At 43.4% G+C, this 27868-nt stretch overlaps 1 protein-coding gene across 6 annotated transcripts; it reads left to right on the top strand.

The window, feature by feature from the left end:
- The first annotated feature begins 463 nt into the window (after positions 1-463).
- Positions 464-27647, top strand: CEP43 (centrosomal protein 43). Of its 6 annotated transcripts, none has more exons than XR_014295171.1 (14): positions 464-655; positions 1379-1432; positions 3359-3413; positions 3893-3981; positions 4434-4571; positions 6954-7034; positions 9446-9505; positions 17257-17483; positions 19405-19517; positions 20914-20982; positions 22624-22663; positions 23566-23662; positions 25239-26023; positions 26529-27647. XR_014295171.1 is itself a non-coding variant. In XM_082634185.1 (13 exons), exons 1-13 carry the CDS (start codon positions 554-556, stop codon positions 25311-25313), a joined length of 1197 nt encoding a protein of 398 aa, XP_082490311.1. In that variant the 5' UTR covers positions 464-553; the 3' UTR covers positions 25314-27647. The 6 variants fall into 6 exon arrangements, 4 of the variants coding, with proteins under 4 accessions (XP_082490311.1, XP_082490310.1, XP_082490313.1 ...); XR_014295172.1 differs by having other exon boundaries at positions 25239-26599; positions 27193-27647; XM_082634185.1 differs by having other exon boundaries at positions 17260-17483; positions 25239-27647.
- The last annotated feature ends 221 nt before the right edge of the window (positions 27648-27868 follow it).

Below are 27868 nucleotides of genomic sequence, written 5' to 3'. Positions count from 1 at the left end.
TTTTAGTTCTAATGGTGGAAGATTTTGTGACTTTATTTACCTATGTCATTGTTTATAAACTTACATATTCCCTATTGGCTCCCTGCAAAGGGAGATGAGGAAATTAGTAGATTTATACTCTCTCACCCCCCACCAACGTTATAAGTCTGAGTTTTACTTTTATACTGTCAAGAATTTGCATTCGCCTCTGCAATTATGATTACATCTTTCAAACTTTGCCCATGATTGATCGAAAACAGTCAGCAGCATTCACGATATTAGGGGTACAGCAGGTCTGTAGGCAGCTCGCATATGCCTTTCAGCTGAACCTTTTCTGCACCCGGGTCAGCCTCCAGCTGTCAGCACTGAGATGACTTGGTGCCAGCTTTAGCTTTTACCGGCCACCGCCCCCAAAGTCCCCGCCTCCGGAGACGCCCTAGGCCCCGCCCCGACGTGACGGCTGGCTGCGCGCCGGCGCCGGGAGCGTGGGCTGAGCCGCGTTGCCGCGCGCCGTGCGGGCTGCGGCAACCGTCGGCCGTCGGCGCGGCTTGGGCGGTTGTCTTGGAGAAGCAAGATGGCGGCGACGGCGGCCGCGGTTGTGGCGGAGGAGGACACGGAGCTGCGGGACCTGCTGGTGCAGACGCTGGAGAACAGCGGGGTCCTGAACCGCATCAAGGTTGGGCGGGAGGCCGGGGGTCCGGCGGAGGGGAGGCCGGCCGCGGGCGTCACAAAGGGGCAAGGGGCACATCCGGCGGGCCGCGCGGGCTGAGGTCCGAGCTCGCGGGCCACCTCGGGGGCGGTCCGCGCTCGGGTCGAGGATCTCTCCCGGGGAGCTTCCGGGCCGCGCGGCGGCGAGCGGGTGGGGGGGACCGGCCTGCCTTCGTCGGAGGAGAGACTCGTCCGGTGGTCGAGTCGCCCGCTACCCACTCTGGTCCCGTTCCAGGCCCGGTGGTCGAGTTGCTCCCCGCCCCTGGGTCTCCCCCGCCCCTGGGTCTCCCCCGCCCCTGGCTCTCCCCCGCCCCTGGCCTCTCCTGCTGGGCAGCGAGCCCCTCCCGCTGGCGGTGACGAGCGGGTGGCGGGCTGCTTCTCGAAGTGTACTTTGCAACCTTGACGCGACCGATGGGCGTCATGAGGACCGGAAATCAGGACCGCAGCCAGAGTGATGGGTGCTGCCAGTGCCAGGGGGCCAGACGGTGGGCACGGGGCCCAGAGAGCTTGCGCCCTTTCTTCGGGTTGTCTCGGGACGCCTTCTGGCCTCTCTTTGCACCTGCCTGTTGAGCGTTATCACCTTGATAGTTTTCCTTTTGCGTTTTGAAATTTCAGCTGGTGAGCTTCTTGTCCTGAAAATGTCCTGAGACCATTTTTGTTCCTTTACCCCCGCCCCCCGCTTTTTTTCAAGGCTGAACTCCGAGCAGCTGTGTTTTTAGCGTTAGAGGAGCAAGAAAAAGTAGAGGTACGAAATCTACAAAGTTTAATGACTGTATTCGTTTATGTTTAATTTCGAATTACTTAAAAGCCACTCTAGAACACTGTTTAGAGGAGTGTGTAGCCAGGGACAATTTTGAACTAAGGATTAAACTTCTTTACTGTTGGGAGAGGGTCAAGATTATTCTCTTTTCATGTATATTTTAGAGGTTTGGAGTAATCTAAAGAAAGTTAAGGCACCACAACTCTGAGGCCAATAGTAAATCTCATAGATCTCTTTCCCTAGGGGAAATCCAGAACACCTGAAGAGACGGTTTCACAGTAAGTGGGTTTACTGCGGGACCCCTTAGAACCTTTAAACTGCTAATATGCACTGTGAATCCCCACCAGGTGGGAGGAATATCGTATGAAGCTTTTCTCCAAGCTGTCCAGTCACCCAGTCATTTTAAAATCATGTAGTCTTTCTTATGTCAAAGGTCCTGTCACTTCTCTCTGTGTAAGTGTATTTCGTTTTTTCTCTCTACGGCACGTCCTGCCACCATCTTGAGTAAATATCCTCGAACTTGCCGTCAGCAAGCGTTACTCCATAATCAAGGCCTTCAACTTCCTCTGTGACAAATCAGCCTCTCCTCCTCACTTTAGACCTAGATGCCTTGCTCCTCTTTAACTTCATGAAGGTCTTCAGTTCTTGGCTCTTCTGTGTTTTTCCAGACGTCAGTCTTCTCTTAGCTTCCTCTTGTTCTTAGCTGGTCTGGACCCCATGGTCCATATCTCAAAAATCCTCCCTACCTTGCCTTCCAGCCATACTTGATTTGGGGAAAAATCTTAAGGGTCATTTAGTTGAGCAGATTAACTCCCCTCCCCGTGTGTGTCCGTCTGCGCTGGAGCGGTCACCCCGCACTGGACTGCTCATGTTCCTGGCTGGTGGTTCCAGCCTCTGTGAGGTCCTGAGCTGGCTGACCCTGATCCTCGTCTCTGCTCAGCAGCTCCCAGTTCGCCTTCACGTTAGCCTCCTACATCACCTGTTTCCTTCACTGTTGACAGACGGTCTTGTCTCTCCCTTCACTAGATAATACAAGCATCAGATCCTAACTTTTTTTTTTTTTTTTTTTTTGGCGGTACGCGGGCCTCTCACCGCTGTGGCCTCTCCCGTTGCGGAGCACAGGCTCCGGACGCACAGGCTCAGCGACCATGGCTCACGGGCCCAGCCGCTCTGCGACATGTGGGATCTTCCCGGACCGGGACACGAACCCGTGTCCCCTGCATCGGCAGGCGGACTCCCAACCACTGTGCCACCAGGGAAGCCCCAGATCCTAACTTTTTGTGTCCTCCCCCACAATCTGTCACTCATTTCAGAAAAAGCTCCCCTGCATCTGTGTTCATCTGTTTCTCCTTCCTTCCTGCTTTAACAGAGGCGACTCTATCTTGTCCAAGAATCATCACTTTCTCTGGTTTTACCTTCTAGGTGTTACTGTCAGTGCCTCTTCTCTAAGCTGTTATCTTTGGCCTCTCCCTTTCTGCTGGCTCTTCTGTTGAGCATGGAAACATGTTTACATCTCTCTCAAGGAGAAAGCTGATTCCCTTGACTCATGTTCTGCTTTTTAATACCTCTGCAACTTTTTTCCTCAGTTTTGAAAGACTGTGTCTGTCTTATATCTTTCCTTGTGCTCCAGGCACCCTCTAATTCATTAACATCTTAAATCCATCGCTACTACACCTAAGTAATTTCTTTTGCTGCTGTCAAGAAGGATCTCCTAATTGAGTATATCTCAGTCCTTACCTTAGCAAAAAGTAGCTCCTGTAGTAATCAGTAGTTATAGAATGGGTTTAGCCATCACTTTGTGAGTGACAGTATTTAACTTAATATCTTTGCCAAAAAATTAAACTTTAGTCTACATTTTGTAGTCGTTTGGGGGTAAATGTATAACACTTAAAATATTTCATTTTTTAACAGAACAAAACTCCTTTAGTCAATGAGAGCCTGAAAAAGTTTTTAAATACGAAAGATGGTAAGATATTTGTTGTTGTTTATTTTGTCTGTCTCTGAATTTTCAAGTCTTGACTCCATTTGGGAGAAATGAGGAATTTCAGATTATTTTTTGAAGTATCTGATTCTTCTAGGTTCTCATTTTAAATTGTATATTATTGTACAACTGAGTTGCCATTAGATACCAGTGGTCATGGGAAATTGTTGGTTAAAGCCAATTTTATTGTAAAAAGCTGATTTTACTGTGAAAAGCAAAACACTCATCCATTTATGAAATGTCACATTGTGTTACTGATAGTTCCAGACCAATGGTCCTAATGAGGAAATGGCGGAACTGAGATGTTCATCACTTAATTGTATTATTCAAGAGAAGAAATTTGCAATTTGAAACACTGAGAAACTTCTTTTCTCCCTTTACTGTGGTTATCTTACTCCCAGTGTCAGTGGGGAGGCCTCGGATTCCTGAAGACCCTCTCCCACCTTCTCTTCTGCTCTTTGCAGGCCGGCTCGTGGCTAGTCTCGTTGCCGAATTTCTTCAGTTCTTCAATCTTGATTTCACCTTGGCTGTTTTTCAACCTGAAACTAGCACAGTAAGAATGATGCTTTTTACGTCTGTCTCTGAAACTGCCTTTGATACAGATGGGTTCATTACAAGCTGAAAGTTAGCAAAATTTGACAACTTACTTAGTTTAATCTTGCATAAAGATTATAGTTTATAGTTGATTATCTTTTTCTCAAAAGCCATCTGAGCTGTCAGGTAGCTGGCATCAGTGTCCCTGCTTCACATAACTTGACAGAAGTGTTGTTATAGAGTTAACTTGTTCTGCTCTAAGCCTATACCTGGTAATGGAGACTTTGAATGCAGAGACTTGGTAAAAGAAATATGTAATTCTTAAAAATGGACGTTTCATTCCTTAGAAAAATGGCCTCTTTGAGTTTAGAGATGTCTTTAAGTTCTGAAAATATTTTTCTTTAATCTCTGAAAATAACTTTTCTATATTTTGGTGCATTTATACTTCTTTATATCTTATTTCTTTCCCAGTTTCAAGGTCTCGAAGGTCGAGAGAATTTAGCCCGCGATTTAGGAATTACTGAAGCAGAAGGTACGGTGGGTGGACCCTTATTATTAGAAGTGATCAGACGCTGTCAACAGAAAGAAAAAGGGCCAACCAGCGGGGAAGTAAGTACAGTCCTATCCTTTATTACCTGTTTCTCTTTTCCAGTCATTGCCTGTCTAGTGCAGCCACGCAGATTAGTGCATACGTAATGAGTCGGGTTTAAATAAAAAGAGGTTATTCCTTCAAAACAAAAGAAGACATACTCAGAGATTGTATAAATGCACATTTTGATGAAAATTGGAGATGCGGTTGCTCTGAGGCTGCTGCTGCACCTGTCCTGGGGAGTGACACTCAGATCAGGGAGATCAGGGGCTGGGCTGTGTGGAGCCAATCCCAGCTTCTCCACTAACTAGCCTCCGGCCTTGGTCATGCGACTCCCCTCCCCGGGTCCTCCTTTGTAGATGGGATGGTAGTCTTCCTGGCAGGCGTTGTGGAGCTTACAAGTGTGAGTTAGTACACGCGTGAGTTAGTGCATGTGAAATGCTGAGAACACTCAATTGTTGGTTGTTACTTTTACTACTATTTTTAAACATAGAAGGGCTGAATGATAGGCTAGTTAACAATTTTTTGAACTTAAAGGCTTTTTTAAACTAGGCTTAAAACTTTAAGCTGTTGATTTTGCGGTTTCTAAACATTTTCATACTTCGTTTTTTGATTAGCCATTGTCTTATCCTTTCTTTTTAGAAATCGTGCTAATGAGATTAATGGTCTGATTTCCTTTACAAACATTAGTTTTACATAAAGATACTGTTTCATGGATGTAGACAACGTCGTGACTGTCCCAGATACCTGGTTAAATGTGTGCCTTTAGTCAGGTTGGTCTGTAGGAATGTGGAAGGTAACGGACTTTGGACTTGTGATGCCGGAGAAGAAAACTAGCTGTGGATTAGCCCACTGAACTCAGTGAAGCTTTTACCAAAAGTGCATTTTAACCCCCCCTTAAAAACCAGGTTGCTATGCCCACATCTTTTCAGTCTTTTCTATTCATGATGGCTGAATTAATTCAGCTCTTTGTCTATTTCTTCCCTCTTTAAACATCACAGTCACTATGTAATGGCAACTAAATAATCTCCAGGTTCCTCAACTTTAAGATGCTGCATGATGTGGCACCAACCTGGCTTTCTAGCCTTATGCCTTTTTTTGAAATGTGCAACCTTGTGCTTAGCCCAGGTGGAGCTTACCCTTGAAAGTGGCTTTTGCTTTCTTGCCTTCCCCCTTTTCTCATCTATTCTCCACCTGAAATGGTACATCCTCTCCTGTACCCAGCTGTGCAATGTTACCATCCATGTTCTCTCTCTTTTTTTTTTTTTTTTAGTAAATTTATTTATTTTTATTTATTTTATTTTTTGGCTGTGTTGGGTCTTTGTTGCTGCGTGCAGGCTTTCTCTACTTGCAGCGAGTGGGGGATATTCTTTGTTTCGGTTCGCAGGCTTCTCATTGTGGAGGCTTCTTTTGTTGCGGAGCACGGGCTCTAGGCACACGGGCTTCAGTAGTTGTGGCTCGCGGGCTCAGTAGTTGTGGCACATGGGCTCAGTAGTTGTGGCTCGCAGTCTCTAGAGCGCAGGCTCAGTAGTTGTGGCTCATGGGCTTAGTTGCTCCACAGCATGTGGGATCTTCCTGGACCGGGGCTCGAACCTGTGTCCCCTGCATTGACAGGCAGATTCTTAACCACTGCGCCACCAGGGAAGCCCCACCATTCATGTTCTCTTGACTCTGACTTCGGGGACGTTTTCTCTCGTTTTTACTCACTCCCTCCTGGCAGCCCCTGTAATTTAGTGCCTCATCCTGCATAGTTGTAATAGTTACCTGGTTTTTTTTTTAATTTAATTTTATTATTATTTCTTTTAGACAGCAGGTTCTTATTAGTTATCCATTTTATACATAATAGTGTGTACATGTCAATCCTAATCTCCCAGTTCATCCCCACCCCCCAGTTACCTGTTTTTATGAGAGTTGCTTATATCTACGAATAACGCAGCACCAGGAGCCACTTTTGGAATGTACTCCTGTTCTTATGAGAGTTGCTAGTTAATTTATTTATTTATTTATTTTTGAGACAGTGAAGTAAGGAAGCAAGTCAAGGGAAGGTAGAAAGAGTTAGATCTTTGAGAATCGCAGGACAGTGTTAGTGTGGCGAGTTGGGAAAGCAAAGTGAGAAGGTTAAATAACTCTGGAAAGGAAGCTGGGGGGCATGTTTAAATGCGGCCTGAGCATAGCCTGTTCAAGGTGTTTGGGTGAAATACTCAACAGGTAATTAGAATCACAAATCTGTTTGTGTTTTGGTAAAATTTGAAGAAAATCTAATGAGGATATTTAGACTAATAGGAAGAAATAAAAGTGCCAATATTGTATAGTGGTTTTAAATGCTGATAGTCTGTTAAGGTATAATTGGTATGTTCATGCTTTATTTTTAAATGTTTTAATTTTAAACTGAAATATTTCAGGGTACACTAGATCTATCTGATGTACATTCTCCACCAAAGTCACCAGAAGGAAAAACGAGTGCACACACTCCTCCCAGTAAGGTGAGTGGGCTAAGGCTCCACAGGGCTCTGCTTTCTGTCTCTACTCTTGTTACAAGTTTTGTTGTTGTTCAAGTGCTTTTTTGTCTTTGATGAAGTATATTTTTTAATGTTTATTTATTTATTTACTTAGAGAGTCTTCTAAAGCTTTAATAAGCTCCTTTGGGACCATTATGCAAGACAGTAGGTTTTTTAAAATGCCATGTAAATATGCTCTTAAATTTTTTTATCAACAATTTATATGTTGAGCCACATGAGATTTGGATCTCAGTACTATACTTTCCATTTTTAAAATACTGAATTTATTTTAAAAAATTTTTAATTTTTGAAAATTCTTTTGCTTTGATATTGTTTTGAATATTGTATCGTAGAAAGAAATATGCTGTTAAATAACAGAATTGTAGGATATTTGGATTCATTTGGTACATTGAGCGTTTTGTCCTTCAATTAACAAGGAAATTTACTTTTCACTTATAAATTCCTGTAATTTGAGAATATCAGGCTCCAGAATATAGAATCGTTGTGTTGAATACTGTAGACAGGTGCCCAGATTTGGAATTGTAAGTCACGATGATTTTTTTATACTAATGAGATATTTTAAGGATTTATAAAAAGTCTATGCACTCTGGTTATATTTGTATGAGCTGTTAAAGTTAAGGCCTTCTGATTTCAGGGATTTGGATTAACGGAGAAAAAAATTGTGTGGAACACTTGAATTTAAAATCAAGGCTCTCTGTAATAGTAGGAATGGATAGAAAGGTGGTGGTCTGGAAGGGCATCTTCCTGTGCCTGGCTGAGCACAGCACGGTGGATGAAGCAGCCCATCTTACCCAAGGGCGGGCTTGGGTCTGATTGTGTCGTGTGACTTCCTCTGACTTCTGTTTGGAGAGGTGCCATGGAGTACCTCCCCAAAGTGGCTCCTGGTGCTGTGTTATTCGTTGACACAAGTTGTGTCTTTTTAAATTAGGTGAACGTCTGGAGGGCAGCAATTGTACTGCTAGGTTCCTTGCTTTTCCAGATGCCTGGGCGTAGACACCAGTGAATGGTTTCTGTTGCTGTTTATTGCTGGTTCTTTGATTTTGTTGCTCCTTTTTATCTTTTAGATTTAGAAGTCAGAGGAATGCTGTGCCTTGGGAATGAGGCTCTCACGCTGCTGGCAGCTGTTCTGTTTCCCGAGGCCTAGTTAGCCTTTCCTAATAGGGTCGGTTGGTCTTGGAAGCATTTTCCCGTGATGCTCATTGGAGGCTGGAACCTGCTGTACAGGGAGGACGAGGTCGTGAGTGAATCTAAAATTCACTTCAAATTAAGTGCCAGATACAAGAGCCTTAGTAAAAAGAAAGGTTTGCTTTCTGTGAAAATATCTGGCTTTAGAGGGATTAAAATTAACCATATTCCAAACTACTTATTAATACCTATAGTATTGAGTTATTTGGAAGTTCTCTTTTTAGCATATTATTTTCTAAAGCATATTGGCAATACTAATTTTCCACATATTGTGTGTCTTCAAGATAAAATGTTAATGTCTGTTTTACATATCCGTATGCTCTCTACATAAAAAGAGTTTTAATTAAGCTCTATCATGAGAATTATCAAGAGAGTCTTAAGTTTTAAGTCAGGAAATGTTGCTCTAAATGCAGAGAAGTGACGGTGACTTTTAAGGTGTCTCCAGGTGGCCCCTGCTTCTGCCACCTTCCCATGGTTTTCAGCTTCACCCGGGCTCTCAGTCGGCATCCTAGGCCTGCGGGCGCAGTGAGCACTTCCGGACACCGTAGCCCATCTCTATCCCCCCTCCAGTGGGGCTGGATGGGGTCTGTTTTAAGAGAAGGCCTTCTTTTGGCAGTTAAACCGCAGTTCCCCTGTAGTCCTACAGGATCTGGATTTGGGATTCCAGCCCTTGCCCCACCCTTTTCTTGCCCGCTTTCTTCTGTCTCTGAGTGGTTTGGGGGCTCTGCGAAGGGCCTACACATTAGGGCGCCTCATCGGTCTGGAGAGCGCTAAGAGTTCCGGGAAGCTGGGGCCCTTAGAAACGCGCTTTGTGTCCTCCCGGGGAAGCAGAGGTAAGGCCAGGGCGGGTCCCAGAGGAAGCTGCCGAGGCGTGCAGGCTGGCTTTCTTAGCGTGCTGCTGGACGGAGCGGGAAAGGAGTGAGTCCCCACACACGGGAGCTGAGCGGGGGGCTCTGGTCCCTACGTTGAGCCCCGTGACTGTCGGACAGAGGAATTAAACGTGAGCTGAACCACTTTAGGAAGAGTGTGAAGGAAAGAGTAAAACAGTGCATTTCAAAATGAAGCACATTAGTTAGATTTTCCATTTTTAAGACATTTTCTAATAGGAATCTGTATTGGTTTGGTATGAATTAGTTTATTTTTAAAGATTTATACTTTGTGGTAAAATGTCATTTTATTCTCATGCTCAGATACCAAGGTATAAAGGACAAGGTAAGAAGAAGCCAAGCAGGCGGAAGTCTGGTGCCAAGGTAACGCGGGAGGGCCGAGGAGGAGAGCGGCCTGGGCCGGGCCAGCCGCCGGCCTCACGCGGGCCTCCTCGGGCGCTGAGTTCCCATTGGCCTAGGGTTGCGTTTTCCTTCGAAATGTCACTTTCTTTTTTCTGCGATCAGAACATGCCAAAGTCATGGTGACGTAAAAGAAAAAGTAGTTTGACTTTCAGTTTTTATCCAGGTGAAAATCATAGTGCTGCATTTTAAAACTCTGCTCTCGGTTTTGCTTTGAGAATTCCTTGTTTTTTTAGCAACAAAAACAAGTTGAAGATACTTTCCTCTTGAATGGATGGTCACCTCTGTATTCTCAACATTATGATTTTTATCTGAGGTAACTAGAGCATCAGACTACTTTTTGGATAAGTGCCAGCCGATGAGTAAAGGCCAACCCTAGTTTCCTTCAAGACGCTTCTGTTTGTGTTGAGCAGCTTGTCAGCCCCTGCATGTCTGTTAGCCTTTCCGAGCGCTGGCTCACAGCAGCCTCACAGGGGCGCGCTGTGTCGCTGCCTTGCCTGCCTTTCTTCCTTCCCAAAAGATCTCAAAATTCGACTAAGCTGGTAGATGAACTGCTTATAAAATTTAAGTATTGGAGTTCTCAGAAGCATTAATTATCTGTATAGTTCTTGAACTTATTTAGAATAAGATCAAGTTATTTAACGTTCAATTCTTTGAGAATCACTAGTCCTTGTTGAGCCTAGGTTTATGTATAGATTTTTTTCGCTAAGTTGAGGAGTTCCAAAATTAAAGGCTTTTGAAAAATTGTATTTGCCGTGTTAGCTGGCTTTAGTTCTAGTGGTTTCAATGGTAAGTTCCTGTTATTATATTTGTTCACACTGTTCTTTATGCACTACTACGTGAGAAGATGTTTTAAAATGTATTCGAGTGTGTTTGAACATTTACATAGTGAAAGTCTTTGTTAAGTGCTGGGGGCAAGACGGATTTAACGTGGGTCCTCACTTAAGCAGTTTATGGTCAAATTGGAGACGTGAGACAGATCTTAAGAAAAATAATTAAGCATATAAACTAGCATGTTTTTTATAGATGTTTTAAGTCAGTTTCTTGTACATTTGTAAAGTATATTTCATAATATTAAATTTTAAAAATCTTGTTGGTGTCATGAGTTTTAAAGAAGTTAAAACATTTGAAAGAAGTTGATACGTAGAACCAAAGCCACTAGGAGACACATTTCACATTGTGTGCTGGACGCAGCGGCGGGGGCCCAGACATCGCCCTCCCTCTGCGCCGGGCAGGGCCTCACGTGGTCTGCGGGTGACTGAAGAGTCTGCACAGGCCTTATTCTGGAGCTGCAGGCTGCAAGTTGGGCCCCTTTTATTTCACGATTATATTCCTGAGCCCAAAACACTTGCTCAACAACTTGGAAACCTTTTCCCTTCTACTTCCCTGCTCTTGTCTCCGAATGGTGTCTATAAGAAGTCTGTGTTGTACCCACCATTGCCTGTCTCCAGCCCAGTAGAGGAGCCGTTAGCTCTCCCTCCCTCTGCCTTCATCTTTTGCCCTGTGCATGCAGCAGGGTCCCAGTACCCTTAATATCCTAACTTTCTTAACATCTTAATAATCCACATCCTGAGCTGCATCTGGTCATGGGGGTTGTCCACAGCCAGGCACCAGGGGGAGCCGTTCACAGGGTAGGTAGTGGCACCTTCGGGTGGGCAGAGCTGGGAGTGGTAGCCCAGGGTGCCCAGCAGGAAGTGTCTGTGTCTTACTGTTTCTTTTGCCTGCGGGAAGGCACAAGTATTAATTGCTCATTCAGAGACTTCTGGCTGTTTTCAGAGAAACTATATTCATATCAGAAATAAACTTTAAAAAATCAGTTACATGTATAATTGATTTGTACTTAGTATTGTAAGCCCGTTAATATGCAAAGCAAAATCTAAGGGTTTTGAACTAATTTAATTTGAGTAAAAATAAAAGTTATGTTTCTTTTTGTTATTGTTGTAGGACAATAAAGGATGCTAGAAGAGTTAGAATACAAGGTGCATAAATATTAGACGGGAGGGCATTTCTTTAACGCGTTAAACATTTTAAATGTGCATTAACACTTCCAAAGTATCATCCGTAATAATCTGTTTTGGTGTGAACCATTTTGTTGTACCAAGCATGGTGCTGGTTGTCTGAAAAAAATAAATGCGTTTTATTTATTACAACAGACTTTTGGTAGGCTCCACTAAGGAGGTTTTTACCATTCAGTTGAAACAACTAAATAAGGTATTTGATGTTTTTGTTTGTTTTTGACACGAAGCTGTTTTAATCATCACATTAAATGTAGCATGGAAGGTTATCCTTTCTTTTCATAATCAATTTTTAGGTGTTTTAAGACTGATTTGTGTTGAGGTATTTTTTTGCTTCAAGTTCTTAATAAATGATGTTTCTTAATTTGTTCCTTGTTTTCAAAATTCTGAGATAAGCCCAGCTTTATGTTGATTTAGGGCATTGATGGGGATCACGTGTTGTGTACGTTGGGAGCGTGTGTTTCCTCATCTTTTGCGGTTGCCTTTGGGTTTTCGAGCTGTAGAAATGATCCCCGAAAGTATAGTCTCACCTTAGGGTTTTCTAGATGAACAAAACAGTATTATTCTGTACACACACACCACACCACACCACACCACACCACACCACACCATACCACACCATCTAAATGAAGGAATGCATGTGGGTGAACAGGATGCCAGCACTTGGCCCATAACCCATAATTGTGCCTGGCCTTCTGCTTCAGATCCCAGACTTCTTGTCCGCTGAGCCTGTGAGCTGGCTGCACAGGGTAGGAGAGCAGAGTGGCTGGACAGAGGGTAACCTTCAGGCCGATTTCACAGCCAGACATTGGTTCTCATGTGCATCTGTGGGAATTACAGGTTGTTTATACAGCATAGGGATAGCGTTTCTTTAGAAAAACTGAGTTTTTAGAAAGAGGGGCTTGTATGTCTGTTTTGTGGTTTTCAGATTCCACAGTGTTTACTTTCTAGATACGTAAATTAAACCTTTAAATATATGTGTGTTACAATGGTAGTAAAACTACTTTTCTAAATAATTCATTAGTAAGTCATGGGTCACAGACTGCCTTTGGCGGAGTCCGGGAGGGGAGCTGCGGGCTGAAGCGTGGGCAGGGAAGAGAATTGGAATTGCACAAATATTTTTGAATACTTTTGCAAAACGGGGATGTTTCTTTGGTTTTGCTGTTCCTCTGTTATGAGCAGTGCAGGGTAAGCCTTTAGTTTAGAAAAACAAAATTATTTTTTCCAGGTTTTTAAGACATTCTACTGATAATTCAGTTTTTGGGTACTGGAAAATTGGTAGTTATTTCTCTGTGAAACTTCTTTATGATGCTGATTTGCTGTTAATCTAGAAATGATTGAAATCTTGAATGTGTAAGTGTACTAGTAGAAAACTAAGCATACACTAGAACTTCCTTACAGTTTGGCTGTAATTTACCATAAAGCTTAGTAGCCCTGGGGTCCATCCAAGGGATTAAGTGACTGCTGTAGTGCTGTGCAGTAGGCCTCCTCCTGATCTGGACAGACAAGACTTTGTTACGTTTTATTATACGTACCTCTTAGTTCCCAGGGCAGCTGTAACAAAGCCTCACAAGGTTGGTAGCTCAAAACAGCGGAGGTTCACTGTCACACGGCTCTGGAGGCTGGAAGTCTGCCATCAAGGTGTCTGCGGGACTGCCTCCTTCTGGGGCTGGGACTCTGTTCCCGGCCGCCCTCCTGGCTTCTCGCAGCTCGCAGCAGTCCTCGGCGCTCCTTGGCTTGTAGACACATCGCTCCAGTCTCTGCCATCATGTTGACGGGGCTTTCTCCCTGTGTGTGCCTGTCCTCTCTCGTTGGGACACCAGGCGTATTGAGTTAGGGGCCTGCCTGCCTCCACTGTGCCCTCCCCTTAACTGGTTACATCTGTAGTGACCCTATTTGTAAATGACTGCGCGTTCTGAAGTACTGGGTGTTAGGACGTCAGCTTACCTTTTGGGGGGATGCAGTTTAACCCATAATAACCTCCAAGGCTTCTGAGGTTGTCCAGGGAATGAATTCTAAGGCCTTGTCATAGGAAGGTTTTTTTTTTTGGTTGCATTTCTTTATTTTAAACAATTCTTAATCTTAGCTGTTTAGATTTATCCTGAGTCTTAATTTGTCCACATCTAGGTGATAGAGACTCAATTAACTGAAGTTTATGTGTATGAGACTTGTCTTAAGCCATGATAAAAGATTTTTAAACAGATCCCAGTCTATTTCAATTTCAGTTATAAGAAATAGACCTTATTTTCACCAGACCAATTCTTCTTCCTGTGTTCTCAATATCAGTTGATAGTCTCCAAAATTGAAACAGGGAGCCATTCTTAAATCTCACTCCTCTCGCAGTTCCCATATTAAATCCATTACCAAGTCCTGCTAACTTAACTTGTATATACTTGTCTGAACTGTCCCGTCTAATTAATCCTTATTCCAGCTGTCAGTTTCCTCATATGCAAAATGGGATGATATTGTGTAATTCTTGTCAGCATTATTATGCCAGCTTTACAGATAAAGAAATTGAAGCATAGGGAGATCAGGGCCTTGTGTAAAGTTACATAGAAGAGTTGGGATTTACGCACAGCATCCAGCTGCTTCTACAGCTCTAGTTAAATCCCTTGTACCTTTTTTTGGGTTACTCAAACAGCCTCCTAACTGTTCTCCTCTTTTAAGAGTTTTGGCTCTTCAAGTTTGTTTTTTTACGTAGTCACGTGATCTTTCTAATATGCAAACATGACTCCTCTGTGAAATATCTCTGTGATCTGGGACCTGTCTTGCTTTATTCTGCTGAGCCTTGCTTTAAGTTCACACTTTAGCAATTCTGAACTCTCTGTGTCTCTTGGTGCATATCTGTTGTTTCTCAATTTTGTGCCTTTGCTCTAGCTAATCCACTGCCTAGAATACCCTGTCCTTAACTCCTGTCTTCAAAGTTCTATTTATTTTTAAAACTCAGCTTAGACATCTTTACCTCCAAGAAGACATTTTAATGCTTCCTTTTTTCTAAGTTTGTATTTGATGTCTCTCTGTACCCCATGTGTATCTCCATTATTAAACTTACCATTTAAAAATCTAAAAAAAAAAAAGATAAATAGATCCCAGGGTATATGCATCGTGAGTTGATCTGTTGTTGCTCGGAAAATTTGGACTTCCTCCATGAAAATTGCTCTTAAAGTTTTGCAGTACTTTTGTTTCAATCTGCAGAATGTTTTGATAAATGCTTCTCCTCCTGTGGATTTTTTTTTAATAGTAAAAAATATTTGGAATTAAGTTTAGTGAATTCATTAGTAACCCGGTTAGGTAATGGTCTTTTTGATAAAAAATGAGCCATAGTTACAGAGTAAATGACACATTCCTATGTGATTTAGAAATTGATTTTGACAGCACTTCCAAAGCAGATTGAGTGTTTTTAAAGTTTAATTTTACTCCATAGATAAATAGAACTATAATTTTAAAACAAATTATTATTTTTAAAAATATGTATTGTGTTGAACATCATAATGTGCTACTCCATGAAACTTGTCTTCCTAAAACTAGTCTTTTGTTTCATAGCAAGACTAAAACCTGTCAAAAATAATCATGGATATATATTGGTTATTAAGTTCAGGTAGTTCATTATATGGACTTAAATTATGTTGCTGTGAATTCATGGGGAGGAAAGACTTTGTTGGAATAATTATTGTTTCCTGTAATGTGCTTTACATTTGTATTTGTCCGTTTCATGTCAGGTGTCCTTTTGAATTTTCTCAGGGATGTTTTGAAGGAGACAGTCTTTCACTGTCTTAGTATCTGTAATCATAAATGTGTTTAAACAGCACAAGAATGCAGGGTATTTATTTCCAAATGCATATTCCTTTGAAAAGATATAAATCAATTTTTAAAACACTTATAAATCAGAAATTATAATGGGCATGAATATACTTAAGAAATACATAGGTGGATGGTGGTTCTCTATAATTGATAATAATAGGAAAACTTCAAGAAAGTTACTGGGAAATTTGAAAAAGTGTCTGCTTCTTTGAAAATATCCTATGTTGTCTAAAAGGGTGATAACTTGGTATTTATTTCTCCAGACATCTCTTTACAACCATTGATGTGTCTATATTAATAACATACGGAATGTATAGCTCTATACAAGGCCCTAAAAATTGTGTAGCATATATCTTACCTTCTGTCGACTAATCATGGCCTCTAATTAGTGTAAAACTATAAATGTATGTCTTACCGCACAGCACCTTCTGTCTGTGCACAGACTGAAAGTGCAGGCATCCTCAGTGTGTCCTTGAGTAACTCTTAACCCGCATTATTACCACCTTTCCCCAGCTGCCCATCCCTTTTTCCTTACCTCCTAGTAATAATTTGACTTGGAAAAGACTACTGCGGTTCAATTCTTGAGGAAACTCATGCCTGAGAACATAAAATTCCTTAACATTATATAGTTGGTAGTAGAGTATGGACTCCGTTACACATTCCACGTTTCAGGAGAGTACTCGTCTCACACACTGTGGCGTCTTACTCAGCACTGCTCTCTGTAGTGTGAAGGCTGAATCTTGGGAAACTGTCATTTTTAACCCATAAAAACGACAGTTTCATATGACTCAACCTAATAGCAGAGCATAAGGCATTAGAGCTAACCTCTGGAATCAGACTTTGATATCAGACGCCTTTACTCCCCGGCTTGGCAAATGACTGCAGTGTCTCTACGTCTCCTTTTCCATTTCTGCAGAGAAAACAGAACCTGCCCCACGCACCGTAAGGTTATTTTGAGGATTAAAATGAGGTAACACATGGGAAGCATTTGAAGACTTTCCATAAATGTTAGCTACTTTTATTATTACTATCATGATATTTTGGTTTTGTTGTTATTATTTTTATTGTTGTTGACATAGAAGTGTCTAAAGATAAAAAGAAATCTGACCAAGGATAGAATAAAATTAGGTTGTGAGGGTTAGGGCTACCTGAAAACAAGAAAATACAGTGTGCAGCATATTTTTGCTAACATCACCAAATCAGTAGGACAGGAGTAAAAATGCTTGAGAATTTTGTACATTGGTTTCAGATATATAGAAACATATGCATCAATACATGCATCCATGGACGTTTAAGGGAGGTGTGGAATAGGGAGTTACTCTGAAAGTCTGAATTAAGACCAGTGATAAAACTAGCAAAACTTTACTTTAGAAATGTGAACGGTAAAGGCGGCATCTTTCACCTGATGTCCACTGTATTTGGCACTGGATGGAAAACTGCTGGTTTTGTTGACGACCACTTTGTTTTAATGCTTGGTTCATTTATGTGATGAACTGATGATAATGAACTAATCTTCCTTATCTCCTTTATTAGTAATGCTTTTAATTTGCAAGTTGGAAACATATTAAGGTAATTTATGAAGCAGTGATATATATGCAAGAGGAAATGGGAAAATTTGTTTATAAATGGGCTAGGTAAAGGTATTTCCATTTAGGGAGGGAGGAGAGGAATGGTACAAACATGTTTGACGTTTTTCCCCTTCAAAAGTTAGTTATGCTCTGAAGCCTAGGGATGAACTGGTAGGTCCGGGGGGGTCCCACTGCACCTCATGCAGTTGCAAGACCCCACGTGTGTATGCGCGTGCACACACAGAATTGCGTATGTTCACGTGACTTTTTATTATTTAAGATGTCTTATTAAAGTTTTATTTCGCCAAGGAGACCTTTTCTCTTTTCCTAGAAGGCCAGCAGTGATGCTTGTCAGAGTGATTCCAGTAACTCATCACCAGAACCAAAGAGCAAAAGCAGTCCTCACTTACTGGCCCACGAAGCAAAAATCGGATCCTTGTTAAGCAACAAAAGTCTAGATGTCAAAGACAAAGCTGGTCCTTGTCCAGATGAAGATGATATGGAAGGAGATTCTTTCTTTGATGATCCCATTCCTAAACCAGAAAAAACCTATGGTTGGTGAGTAACCTGTGCTTTTATATTATCAGACTAGCGGCTTAAAAATAGAGTTTCTAAATGTTTTATGTTTAAGAAGTAATGAGCTACCAATGGTTCTGTAATTATTGAATTGGTAAGTCTGATTTTGTGTCATTAAAGCCTTCTATGTAGTAAAACAGTTCCAAGTTTTGAAGGACCTAGATGTTTATGATTTCAGCAGGTAGGTTTGTACTGAGTGCCTGCCGTATGCCAGGTACCGTTTCAGGTACAGGTGCAACAGTGATGAAACAGGCAGAATCTCTGCTTCCGGGAGCTCATACTCTGGACGGCAGCAGCAATAAGTTAAGAGTCCCCAGGTGCCGTGTCGTGTAGATGCAGCCCGTGTTACAGGAACTGAGAGAACGGAACGGCAGAGGGCGGGAGTGTGGGTGTGGAGGGCGGCCGGTTCTCAGTAGCTGTCGGAGAAGGCCTCACCTCAAGGGCGAGCTTACAGAGGGGAGAGCAGGCCAGGCGTTGAGCTGGGCTTCCGGAGCCCTGCACAGGCAGAGGTGTGTGGTGTGGCGGGTCCGAGGACCTGCGGCGAAGGAGCTTGCAAAGCTGTTGGGGTTATCCAGGTGAGAGGTGATGGTGGAAGTGGTGAGGAATAGGCGGTTTGGCATGTATTTTGAGTTTGGATCCAAAAGGATTTGCTGGTAAGTGTGCGAGAGGAAAAGCACTATCAAGGGCAGCTCCGGAGTTCCCAGGCTGAGTAACTAGGAGTTGGAAATGCATCGATCCAGGGGAAGAGCAGGGGGAGCGAGGCTGGATCGCACAGGTGGGCCGTGCGGCGGTCCGGAGCTCACCCTCGACCAGCGAGTTCGAGAAGGTCGGCCATGGAAAGGTGAAGCCTGTTTTCGGGTGTGGGTGTGGGTGTGGGCATTCAGGGAGAGGTCCGGGCTAGAGGTGACAGTTAGGGAGTCATCAGTCTTGGCTGAGGTCGCAGCCGGGAGACTGGAAGAGGTCACCAAGGAAGGGGCACTGCAGCGGGAAGGGGACCCAGAGAACCGGAGAGAGAGGCGTCCTTGGAGGAGGGGGCCCGAGTGAGCCGCTGAGTTAAGTTCTGCTGGAAGTCACCCTTTGCACTTGGCCCCATGGAGCCCCGATGCCTCTCGCGGGCGGCCCCGTCGGGTGGGGCTGGGGCAGTGTTACAGGGTTAGCGTGGGTTCAAGAAAGCCTGAGACGAGAGGACTGTATGCGGCAGAGCGATTTCCTGATGAGTTTTCCTGTACAGGGTGCAGAGGGATGCACGGTGGCTGGAGGGCGGGCATGTGGGGCTAGAAACGTTAAACTGCGAAGAACAGTAGCACGTACGTGTGTTGATGAGAACAACCCGGTTTTAAAGAGGAAAGATGAAAGAAGTAAGAGCGGGAGAGGGGAATTCCTGGAGTGCTGCGCCTCCGAGCCGGCGCCGGAGGAGGTGAGAGGGCGCCGGGCCGGAGGGCGAGCCTGCGGGCTGCTGGGCACTGCTCCGCGTCCGCCGCAGGCTGGCGGTCAGGGATGTGTGCTGAGGTCAGCTGGTGGCGTCATTTGCGGCCCGCTCCGCAGGGCCACGTCTGGGCTGTCGTGCTGTGCTCGTCGGCTCCTGCGCTGTCCCTTGGCTGCATCTCTGGGCCACGGAGGGGGCTTCCGATAAACTCCCAGACAGTGAAGCCGATGAAGGGGAGCAGTTTAATTTGTGAGACATCACACACAGTTCTAGAGAGAGGTGGTAACTTCCTGCATGAATCTGCAGTGATTCTTAGGCTGTTTTGCCTTGCCAGGTATACTTCATGATTTTGAATCTGTGAAATGTATATTCTTTATTTCCCGGCTCCTGTGTTGCCTATAAGATATATTCAAGCTGCTTATGTTTTAATGGCAGAATGTAAGAATCCCATTTAACTGTACGCTTGTTTCTTGCTAGGAGAAGTGAACCTAGTAAGCAAGTAGGAAGCCTTGCATCGCTCTCGGACGCCCCCCCGTTAAAAAGTGGAGTCAGCTCCCTTCCTGGAGCTCCCTCATTGAAAGACTCTGAAAGTGAGTGTCTTGAAGTCCCTAGGTTTGCTGACTGAAGCCGTGGACTTTGAATGCTGATGATATTTTTTTCTCTAATTAAGTAGTGTATGATCATTGTTTATTTTTTCAGAAAAATATATGTAAAGTCATAAAAATAGCCCATAATTTTACTGCTCAGTGATATTTTCTGTTAATATTTTATTTTTAAAATTTCTTTTGAGCGTGGTCATATTCTCTATATTGTTTTGTATTCTGCTTTTCCTATGCCATGGACATATTTTTAGGAAATTGACTTTTCGACCGTCTTCTATAATAAATAGACATTATAATTTTTAAGCCATCTCTCTTTTTTGGACATTTAAATTGACTTATGTGGGATTTACGTACGATTAATTTTTAACACTTTGTTTCCTAGATTCTGTAGATAGCACAGTAATCATCGTAAGAGTGTTAAGACACTACTCCCCCTTTAGGGTTTGGGTCAGATGTCTCTTTCTATATGCAGCAGAGGTGGGACTGCTAGCTAGACATGGGATGGCGTTGCTACTGCACACAGACGGTGACAAGACCGAGGATTGAAAAAGCAAAGCCTGAAACATGTAATCATGCAGATGAGCTTTGCATACTATATCATAGTGAATACAGGATTTAATTGGCAGAGTGTTGAGAGCATAAATGTGCCTCGTTGAGTAGATCTTTATTAGGAAATTGCTGTGGGGTTTTGCATAATCTGGTAGTACTTACTAACCGTTTTGTGTTATGTGATACCACTGTAGTAGGGTTTCCCAGGGCACGTAAAGTACACTAGCCATGAGTCTGTTAATTCGGCCCAGTTTCCCTCTTTTTCTCCTCTCCCACGGTGTTGTCACCTTCAGTGAAGGAATCCGGAAGTCATGATCATGTCACTCTTCACACTGACTAGGAAATGATGATTTAGAGAGGGCATTGAGAACTGGGGACTGAAGAAGTAAAAACCAATGAGGAGATAAGTTTGGTAAATGAAATAGCGATTAAATTGAAGCAAAATTTAGAAGTTCAAAGGAAAAGTAAAACTGATGAGAATAATTAACTGTAGTCCGTGAATTCATACCCAGTAGGGCTTTTTATAGAAGGCTGATATCTGATAGTTGGGTAGAAAATGATTCTGATGGTCAGGTTCCAATAAAGAGTAGTATGGCTACAGAAAGGATATGTAATAGTGTGGTGAAAAAAGGGATGTGTGATACATAGTGTAAGCATATGATATTGTGTAATGCATAGTAATGCATAATGCAGTGTAATCACAGTTTCTAATTTTCTTCTTAGTTTTCGGTTATGATGTATCAACAAACTGTACTGCAAAAAAAAAGTTGACATGGTTTAGAGACTATTATATTCTAAAAGTCAATTTAATGTGAATATTTTTTTCTGTTCACAGGTAAAAGGGGAAACACAATTTTGAAAGATCTTAAATTGGTCAATGATAAAATTGGATCACTTGGTTTAGGTAAGTAGATTTCCAGTTTCAGTATTGACTGCTTTAAGGCGATTAGTATTATTTTTTTTTTTTTTGCGGTACACGGGCCTCTCACTGTTGTGGCCTCTCCCGTTGCGGAGCACAGGCTCCGGACGCGCAGGCTCAGCGGCCATGGCTCACGGGCCCAGCTGCTCTGCGGCATGTGGGATCCTTCCGGACCGGGGCCCGAAGCCGTGTCCCCTGCATCGGCAGGCACTCTCAACCACTGCGCCACCAGGGAAGGCCTAAGGCGATTATTTTTTTAGAATAAAATCTTAAATGAAGTGTCAGTCAACCTGCCGTGAGCACCTCGTGCACAGACAGTTGGATGGTTTTTATGTATCCAGGGTTACTCTGTCGGCCAGGGGTGGAGGGGGTAGTAACCACAGCAGATGCTGTCCTTGTGAGGTTTAAACCTAGCAGGAAGATGGGTGTTAACAGGTGCCTTGGGCTTCCCTGGTGGTGCAGTGGCTGAGAGTCCGCCTGCCAATGCAGGGGACACGGGTTCGTGCCCCGGTCCGGGAAGATCCCACATGCCGTGGAGCGGCTGGGCCCGTGAGCCGTGGCCGCTGAGCCTGCGCGTCCGGAGCCTGTGCTCTGCAATGGCAGAGGCCACAACGGTGGCAGGCCTGCGTACCGCAAACAAAACAAAACAAACAAACAAACAAAAAACAGGTGCCTTACGGGTACTTGGAGTGTTAGAAGAGTCAGGCCGCAGCCTTACGGAAGCGGGTAGTAGTTTGACTTAGCCTAGCCTTGGCGATGGGGGAGCCTCTCCCAGGAAGTGACTGCTCTGCGAGACCTGCTGGAGCAGGCAGAGGGGAGAGCCTGACGTTCGGACCGCGAGCGCAGTGCGTGCCGCGCAGTGCGTGCCGAGGTAGAGGCGCTTCCCTGGGGCTGGCGGAACGTGGTCCGGGCCCCAGGGAGTCAGTCTGATGGGGATGGACGTGTAACAGGAACTCTGGGGTGTTGTGCCCCGTCCTGTGGCCTGGAGCAGCAGCGGGAGCGGTACTCCTGCAGCAGGAGAAGCCTCCAAGTGCCCCGGGCCACTTGTGGGCACCGTCCTGCCCTCAGAACCTTGACGCTTCTGGAATAAGGCTTTAGAGCACAGTTTAGCTTGGGAGACAAAAATATTAGTCAAAGGCACTCATGTTCACAGACAGGCGCTTCACATGTTTAAAGCACGAGTCGGCAAACTCTTTCTGTAAAGGGACAGAATGGGTATTTTAGGCTTTGTGGGCCACACGTAGTCTCTGAGTATTCTTTGTATTTTTACAATCATTGAAAAATGTAAAAGCCATTCCTAACTTGCAGGCTGTACAAAAACAGGTTGTGGGCAGATTTGGCCTGCAGGACAGGCTTGTATGTGTGACCAGGAAGTCAGAGGCTAATGGTAGGCTCCAGCCCATTATTCAGTGACTATTTTGTCCTTGAATTGGCTACAGAAGCCGGAGGAAGGTGGGGGAGTGGTTAGTTTCCCCCAAATCCAAACTGCCGCCCAGCTGTTCTTTTTAATGATGCCATATAATTCAGTAGTGTAGTTTTTGAAGGAAATGTGTGTCTAATTGTAGATAAATTGTGAGGTGTGTTTATATAAGTAATAACATATATATCTTTTCTTCAACTTACCAGGGACTGGAGAGGAAGATGACTATGTTGATGATTTTAATAGGTAAGAACAGTGGTGGAAAAGAAATGCGTGAATTGTGAACAGTTTCGGAACAGGGAAGTGCGACAGGATTACACTGGCGCTGATTTTAGTCTTTGATTCTCTTGTTCGTGTTGATTGAAGGTGGATGGAAGATAGTTAATCCAGAATTACACATTGGACTTTGAAGCATGTTTGTGAGTTTACGTTAGAATAAGAACGTCTATGTTATGTGCAGGGAACTTGATAAGAATAAGCAAAGGAGATAACATTGAAGGACTGACTCAGAAGCCAGCAGAAGCCGTTAGGCCACTGGTTGCTCAGTGCTTTCCTTCTCCCCTTTCTGATCTCAGTGGTGGGAATTGTCTACATTCGGCTTAAACAAATTGCCCTCTCAAGTTGTTTTTCTGATTCACGTGACATTTCTTAATATTTTGTTTCAGGTAATTTTTTTATGTATGTAAAGAAAATATAACCTGTGACTTGGCTAATAATTAATTTGGAAGTAACATTTGTTGTAGATACGATTAGAAATTTTAACTCAGAGTTTGAGAATTTTATGTAACTGATAGTTTTTTTCCCCCAATTTAGAATTTGTGTTTACTTTCTAACATATTATACAGTTTTTTGAGAGATGAAATTTTAAAAATCTGGGTTTGCTTCTTTCATGCCATTGTGACCATAGTCACTATTATGAAGCTTAGTGTTCTCATCTGGTAAATGGACTGGACTATTCCTGTGCCCTTGCTAAGTTATTTTAAGGCTCAAGTGAGATGAGATGTATGGAATTAATGATGTGTAATAGTTTATTCTATTTTATTTAAAGAATTAAAATAATTACGTGAAAGATTGAAGAATGCTAGTTACTCTCTCTAAATGTTTATATTCAAAGTTCTTATTTTTCTTTTTTTTTCCCCTGAAATTAGTACCAGCCATCGCTCAGAAAAAAGTGAGCTAAGTATTGGTGAAGAGATAGAGGAAGACCTCTCTGTGGAAATAGATGACGTCAATACCAGTGATAAAGTATGATGTTCTGCTTCTCCCATGGAGCGCTCTCTGTGCCTGTTGCCTTGAGTTACTGTAAAGCTTCAAAACTTTATACTTTTTGCAGGGCAGGAGTAGAAAGGCAGACTTAGAGAACAGATGTGGGACACAGGAGGGGAAGGGGGGAGGGTGGGATGAATTGGGAGATTAGGTTTGACATAAATACACTAGCATGTGTTAAACAGATAGCTAGTGGGAACCTGCTGTATAGCACAGGGAGCTCAGCTCGGAGCTCTGTGATGGCCTAGATGGGTGGGATGGGGGGCGGGGAGGGAGGTCTAAGCGGGAGGGGATGTGTGTACGCGTATGGCTGATTCACTTTGCTGTGCGGCAGAAACTAACACAACATTGTGAAGCAATTATACGCCAATAAAAAAGAAATTATACTAACTAGGAGAAAAGCAGTTGAAAATTCCGTAAAGTTTATGACGGAGTTTCCTGGTCCAAATCTAAAAAGAATGTCTGTAATGAATGTGTAAAATTGTTTTCAGTTGTCGCCTGCTTTGTTAACTGAGTGCTTGTGAAATGCTGGCGTGTTATTACTGGGGCTTCAGTTGCTGTGGGTGTAACTGGGCCATGGTGGGTCAGGATGAGAGTCAGAATCAACCACCTCAGGGTGTAGACACTAGGTAGGAGGTCCTTTTCAGAGACGTCAGTATCGAAGGTTTGTGTGTATATAAGAGCCCTGTGAATGCAGGAGCTGAAGCAGAGACTGGGGTGTGGAGTGTTTGTGAGGTCTGAGCAGGCAGGGAGACAAGACAGCAGAAACGGGGAGTCAGGGTGTAAAATTAGGAGTGCATTTTGGAGATCACATTTGACCTTTTATTGGACAGAGAGCAGATACTTAGGTGTGTGATAGATCTGAGATGTAAGGTAGCATCTCAGGATCAGATATCAGTGCCCCCGGTAAACTGTGGGTGAGTCTGCCTTTGAGGTTGTAGGTCGCTACAGCCTGGAGGTGAACATTGCTTTCCAGAATAAGGAAGGGCTCTCCAAGTGCTTGTGACTGTCAAGGACTATCATGTAGGGAGAAGGCCTTTGAGAGAAGCAGCGTTTTATAGTGAATCTGGACCCGCGTTCCTATTCTTTTATGTACGTGCTTTCTCAGGCGAGCTGCATCCTTTGATCCTCAGTTTCTTTATTCGTGAGATGGAGGTGTCAATGCCTCCCTCGTAGGCTTGTTCTGAAGGTTAGGGGATAATATATAACGTGCCTTCTCTAATTCCTGATACGGTATAAGTTTGTAATAATTTGTCTTTCTCTTTTTACCTTATGTCATCCTAAAGAGGCCTGAAAATGTTGCTTTAAAGTTACGAAAAGAACTACAGGCAGATTATTTTAACAGCCAGTCTTCTTCTTAATGTAGAGTTCAACTGTTAGCTCAGCTTTCAAAAAGATTTCAGAAAAGGAAGAAAGTGAGGACAAGGACTTCTGACTATGCAGCAGTTTGTAGAGTATAAGATAGTATTTAAGTTATAGCAATAGATGCTAAACATTATTTAAGACTCTGCTTGCATCCTGACACTAATTCATTTCTTTCTTTTGAACAACAAAGCTTGATGACCTGACACAGGACCTAACTGTGTCCCAGCTCAGTGATGTTGCGGATTATCTGGAAGATGTTGCCTAGGCGATGAAAGAAGGAAGTATTCTAATCAGCAAAGGACAAAGGACTCTGATCAGTTCTTTTTTTTTTTTTTTCTCCTGGACAATCACTCTTTGCTGAAATGTTTGCTCCCTGTTGGTGCCTTGTGTTTCAAAAAGATTACAGATATTTAAAAAAATTAACTTTTGGGCTTCCATGGTGGCGCAGTGGTTGAGAGTCCGCCTGCTGATGCAGGGGACACGGGTTCGTGCCCCGGTCTGGCAAGATACCACGTGCCGCGGAGCGGCTGGGCCCGTGAGCCATGGCCGCTGAGCTTGCGCGTCCGGAGCCTGTGCTCCGCAACGGGAGAGGCCACAGCAGTGAGAGGTCCGCGTACCGCAAAAAAAAAAAAAAAAATTTTCATTATACTAAACAAAATACTCTTATTTGAGACCATGTGTGGAAGATTCAGTATTCTTAATTTGGTTTAGCTACGTGCTTCTCTATGGAAGTTGATTACGCTCAAATTCACTACAAGGCGCGAGCCTGTGAAATGCCAGTATTAAGCGCATAACGAAGGTGCCAGTAAAGCCGTAGGTTCCCAAAGCTCCGCGTGTCCGCCTGTGGGGCAGCCGCCTGCGGTCAGGCCCTTCGGCAGCAGGTGGTTCGTCTGCAGTCAGCGCGTTCGGCAGCAGGTGGTTCTGCAGGTAGTTGGCAGGTGGCCTGGAAAATCTGCAGTCCTGAAGCCCATCACTGTAAGTTACATTTGATAGGTTGACTTTATTTTATATTTCCTTCCATTTGGAAGGTTTGTTAGACCATTAAGGTTATATTAAAATACTCATGTGTGTGCTACTTAGTTTTGCTTGTTTTAAAGATTAACATCCAGATGTGGTTATGACTTTTGATTCATGGAACTGTCTCTGACCACACTCGCAGTCGCCGCGCTATGTCCGTGTAAGAAGCTTTATTCACAGGTTCTCCTTGTCATGGTTATAATTTATTATTTGTAAAGATGCCTTGAAGCATATTAAATACCAAAATGCATCTGAAACCGTTAAGCAGTGCTTTTATTTCAGATCTATAAGTTGGTTATATTAAAATCCAAATTGGACTGTAACAGTAGTAATGGCCTAAGACCATATCCAGTTTGACAAGCTTTGTACACTGTACATAGTTTCACTGTAACCCTTAAACGTTGAGCCAATGATAGACTTTCAGGCAGTTTACATTCTATCCATTGTGCTGCTATTTACGTAGGTTGCTGACATTACTGATCCTGAAGTATTAAAAAGAACAATTGGAAGTGATGCGTGCATGTTCATATTGATGTAAGTAAAGCCGTGATTGTGTTAAATTTTGTACTTCTGAATTTCAGTTAAATTAAAGCTTTTTATTGTCACCTTTATTAATAAAAGGAGCAAATTAGACCTAATTCATTGATCTCAAGAAGTGAACGGACTTTGTGGTTTGTATGATGTTAGTGTTTCATTGCATACGAGTCTAAACATTACAGAAATACTTACTAGGCTCCGAAATGTAAAGGGAAATGATAATGTATGGATCAAGGTCATGTGACATTAGAATCTGATTTTATACAATTTAAGTGAAGCTGAGCCACGAACACCAAGAGGAAGCAGGACAGGATGTGGGCCGGGGCAGCCTGGGAGCCGCTCTGCCAAGCTGCCCTCAGTTTGTGGGCCGTGTGATCTCGGTCTCGGTCAGGCTTTTTGTTTCGTGTGAGGAAATAGCGCTGCATGAAGATGCAGTCTGTTGCTAAAAGCCCCCCAGTGTGCTCGCTGTAAAATGTATTTCCTTGGATGTCATCTCTGTAAAAAGTCGTTTTCTATAAAGCTTGTGGTTCCGTTCTGGCCCTCTGGAACCTGTGTCAAACGTGTGATTTATTTTTTATATTATTTTATAGGAGCTAGATTTCTGTGCAATGATTTGAAATCATTTCAATGGAACGATCATCGGGGTGTGGCGCTTTAATTTTGCAGAAAACTTCTGAATAGCAGCATCTGAAATTTGTCATTTTTCTGCTACCCACAGAATCTGATCTTTTTATAGTATCTGGGAGGATGGGGAGAAAAAGGCCAAATATGAGACTCCCTCTGTCATCAGCAATACATACATCTGATCAGATAGTTTTAATAGCTTCAAATTCAGCTATGAAAAAGCTCTGTTTCTACATGTGTCCCTTGATTAGGTAGAAGGTTTTGAGTGTGATTAGCGTTTTCTTTTTGTTGAGAAGTACATGTTGAAATATTAACCCAGGAAATAACATTTTTATGGTAAAACCTGTATTGTACAGTGGAGTGTTTCAGATGTTTCTTTGCTTGTCGGATGTCAATAAAAGTCTCGTTTTCTTGATGATGACTGAAGCGGGCGAAAGCTCACGCCCTTTGTGTTCCGTAGCGACGGTAACCGGGCACCAGCTCTGCTGCCCTTGGTCCTGCCCCGATTGCCGCCGCCTGCCTCTGCCCCTTGCCCCTCTTCCCTCGCTCCCCGCCCCGGCGCCGCACAGCACCTGCGAGCTACCAAGGTGGGTCCTGTCTCGGGGTGTATCTGCCCCTCCTTGTCTGGATCGTCCTTCCCGC

This window comes from Mesoplodon mirus, assembly GCF_964341445.2.
Source record: "Mesoplodon mirus genome assembly, chromosome: 10".
Classification (NCBI taxonomy): Eukaryota; Metazoa; Chordata; class Mammalia; order Artiodactyla; family Ziphiidae; genus Mesoplodon; species Mesoplodon mirus.
The sequence above is the reverse complement of the archived record's forward strand: the minus strand, read 5'-3'. Positions and strand labels throughout refer to the sequence as shown.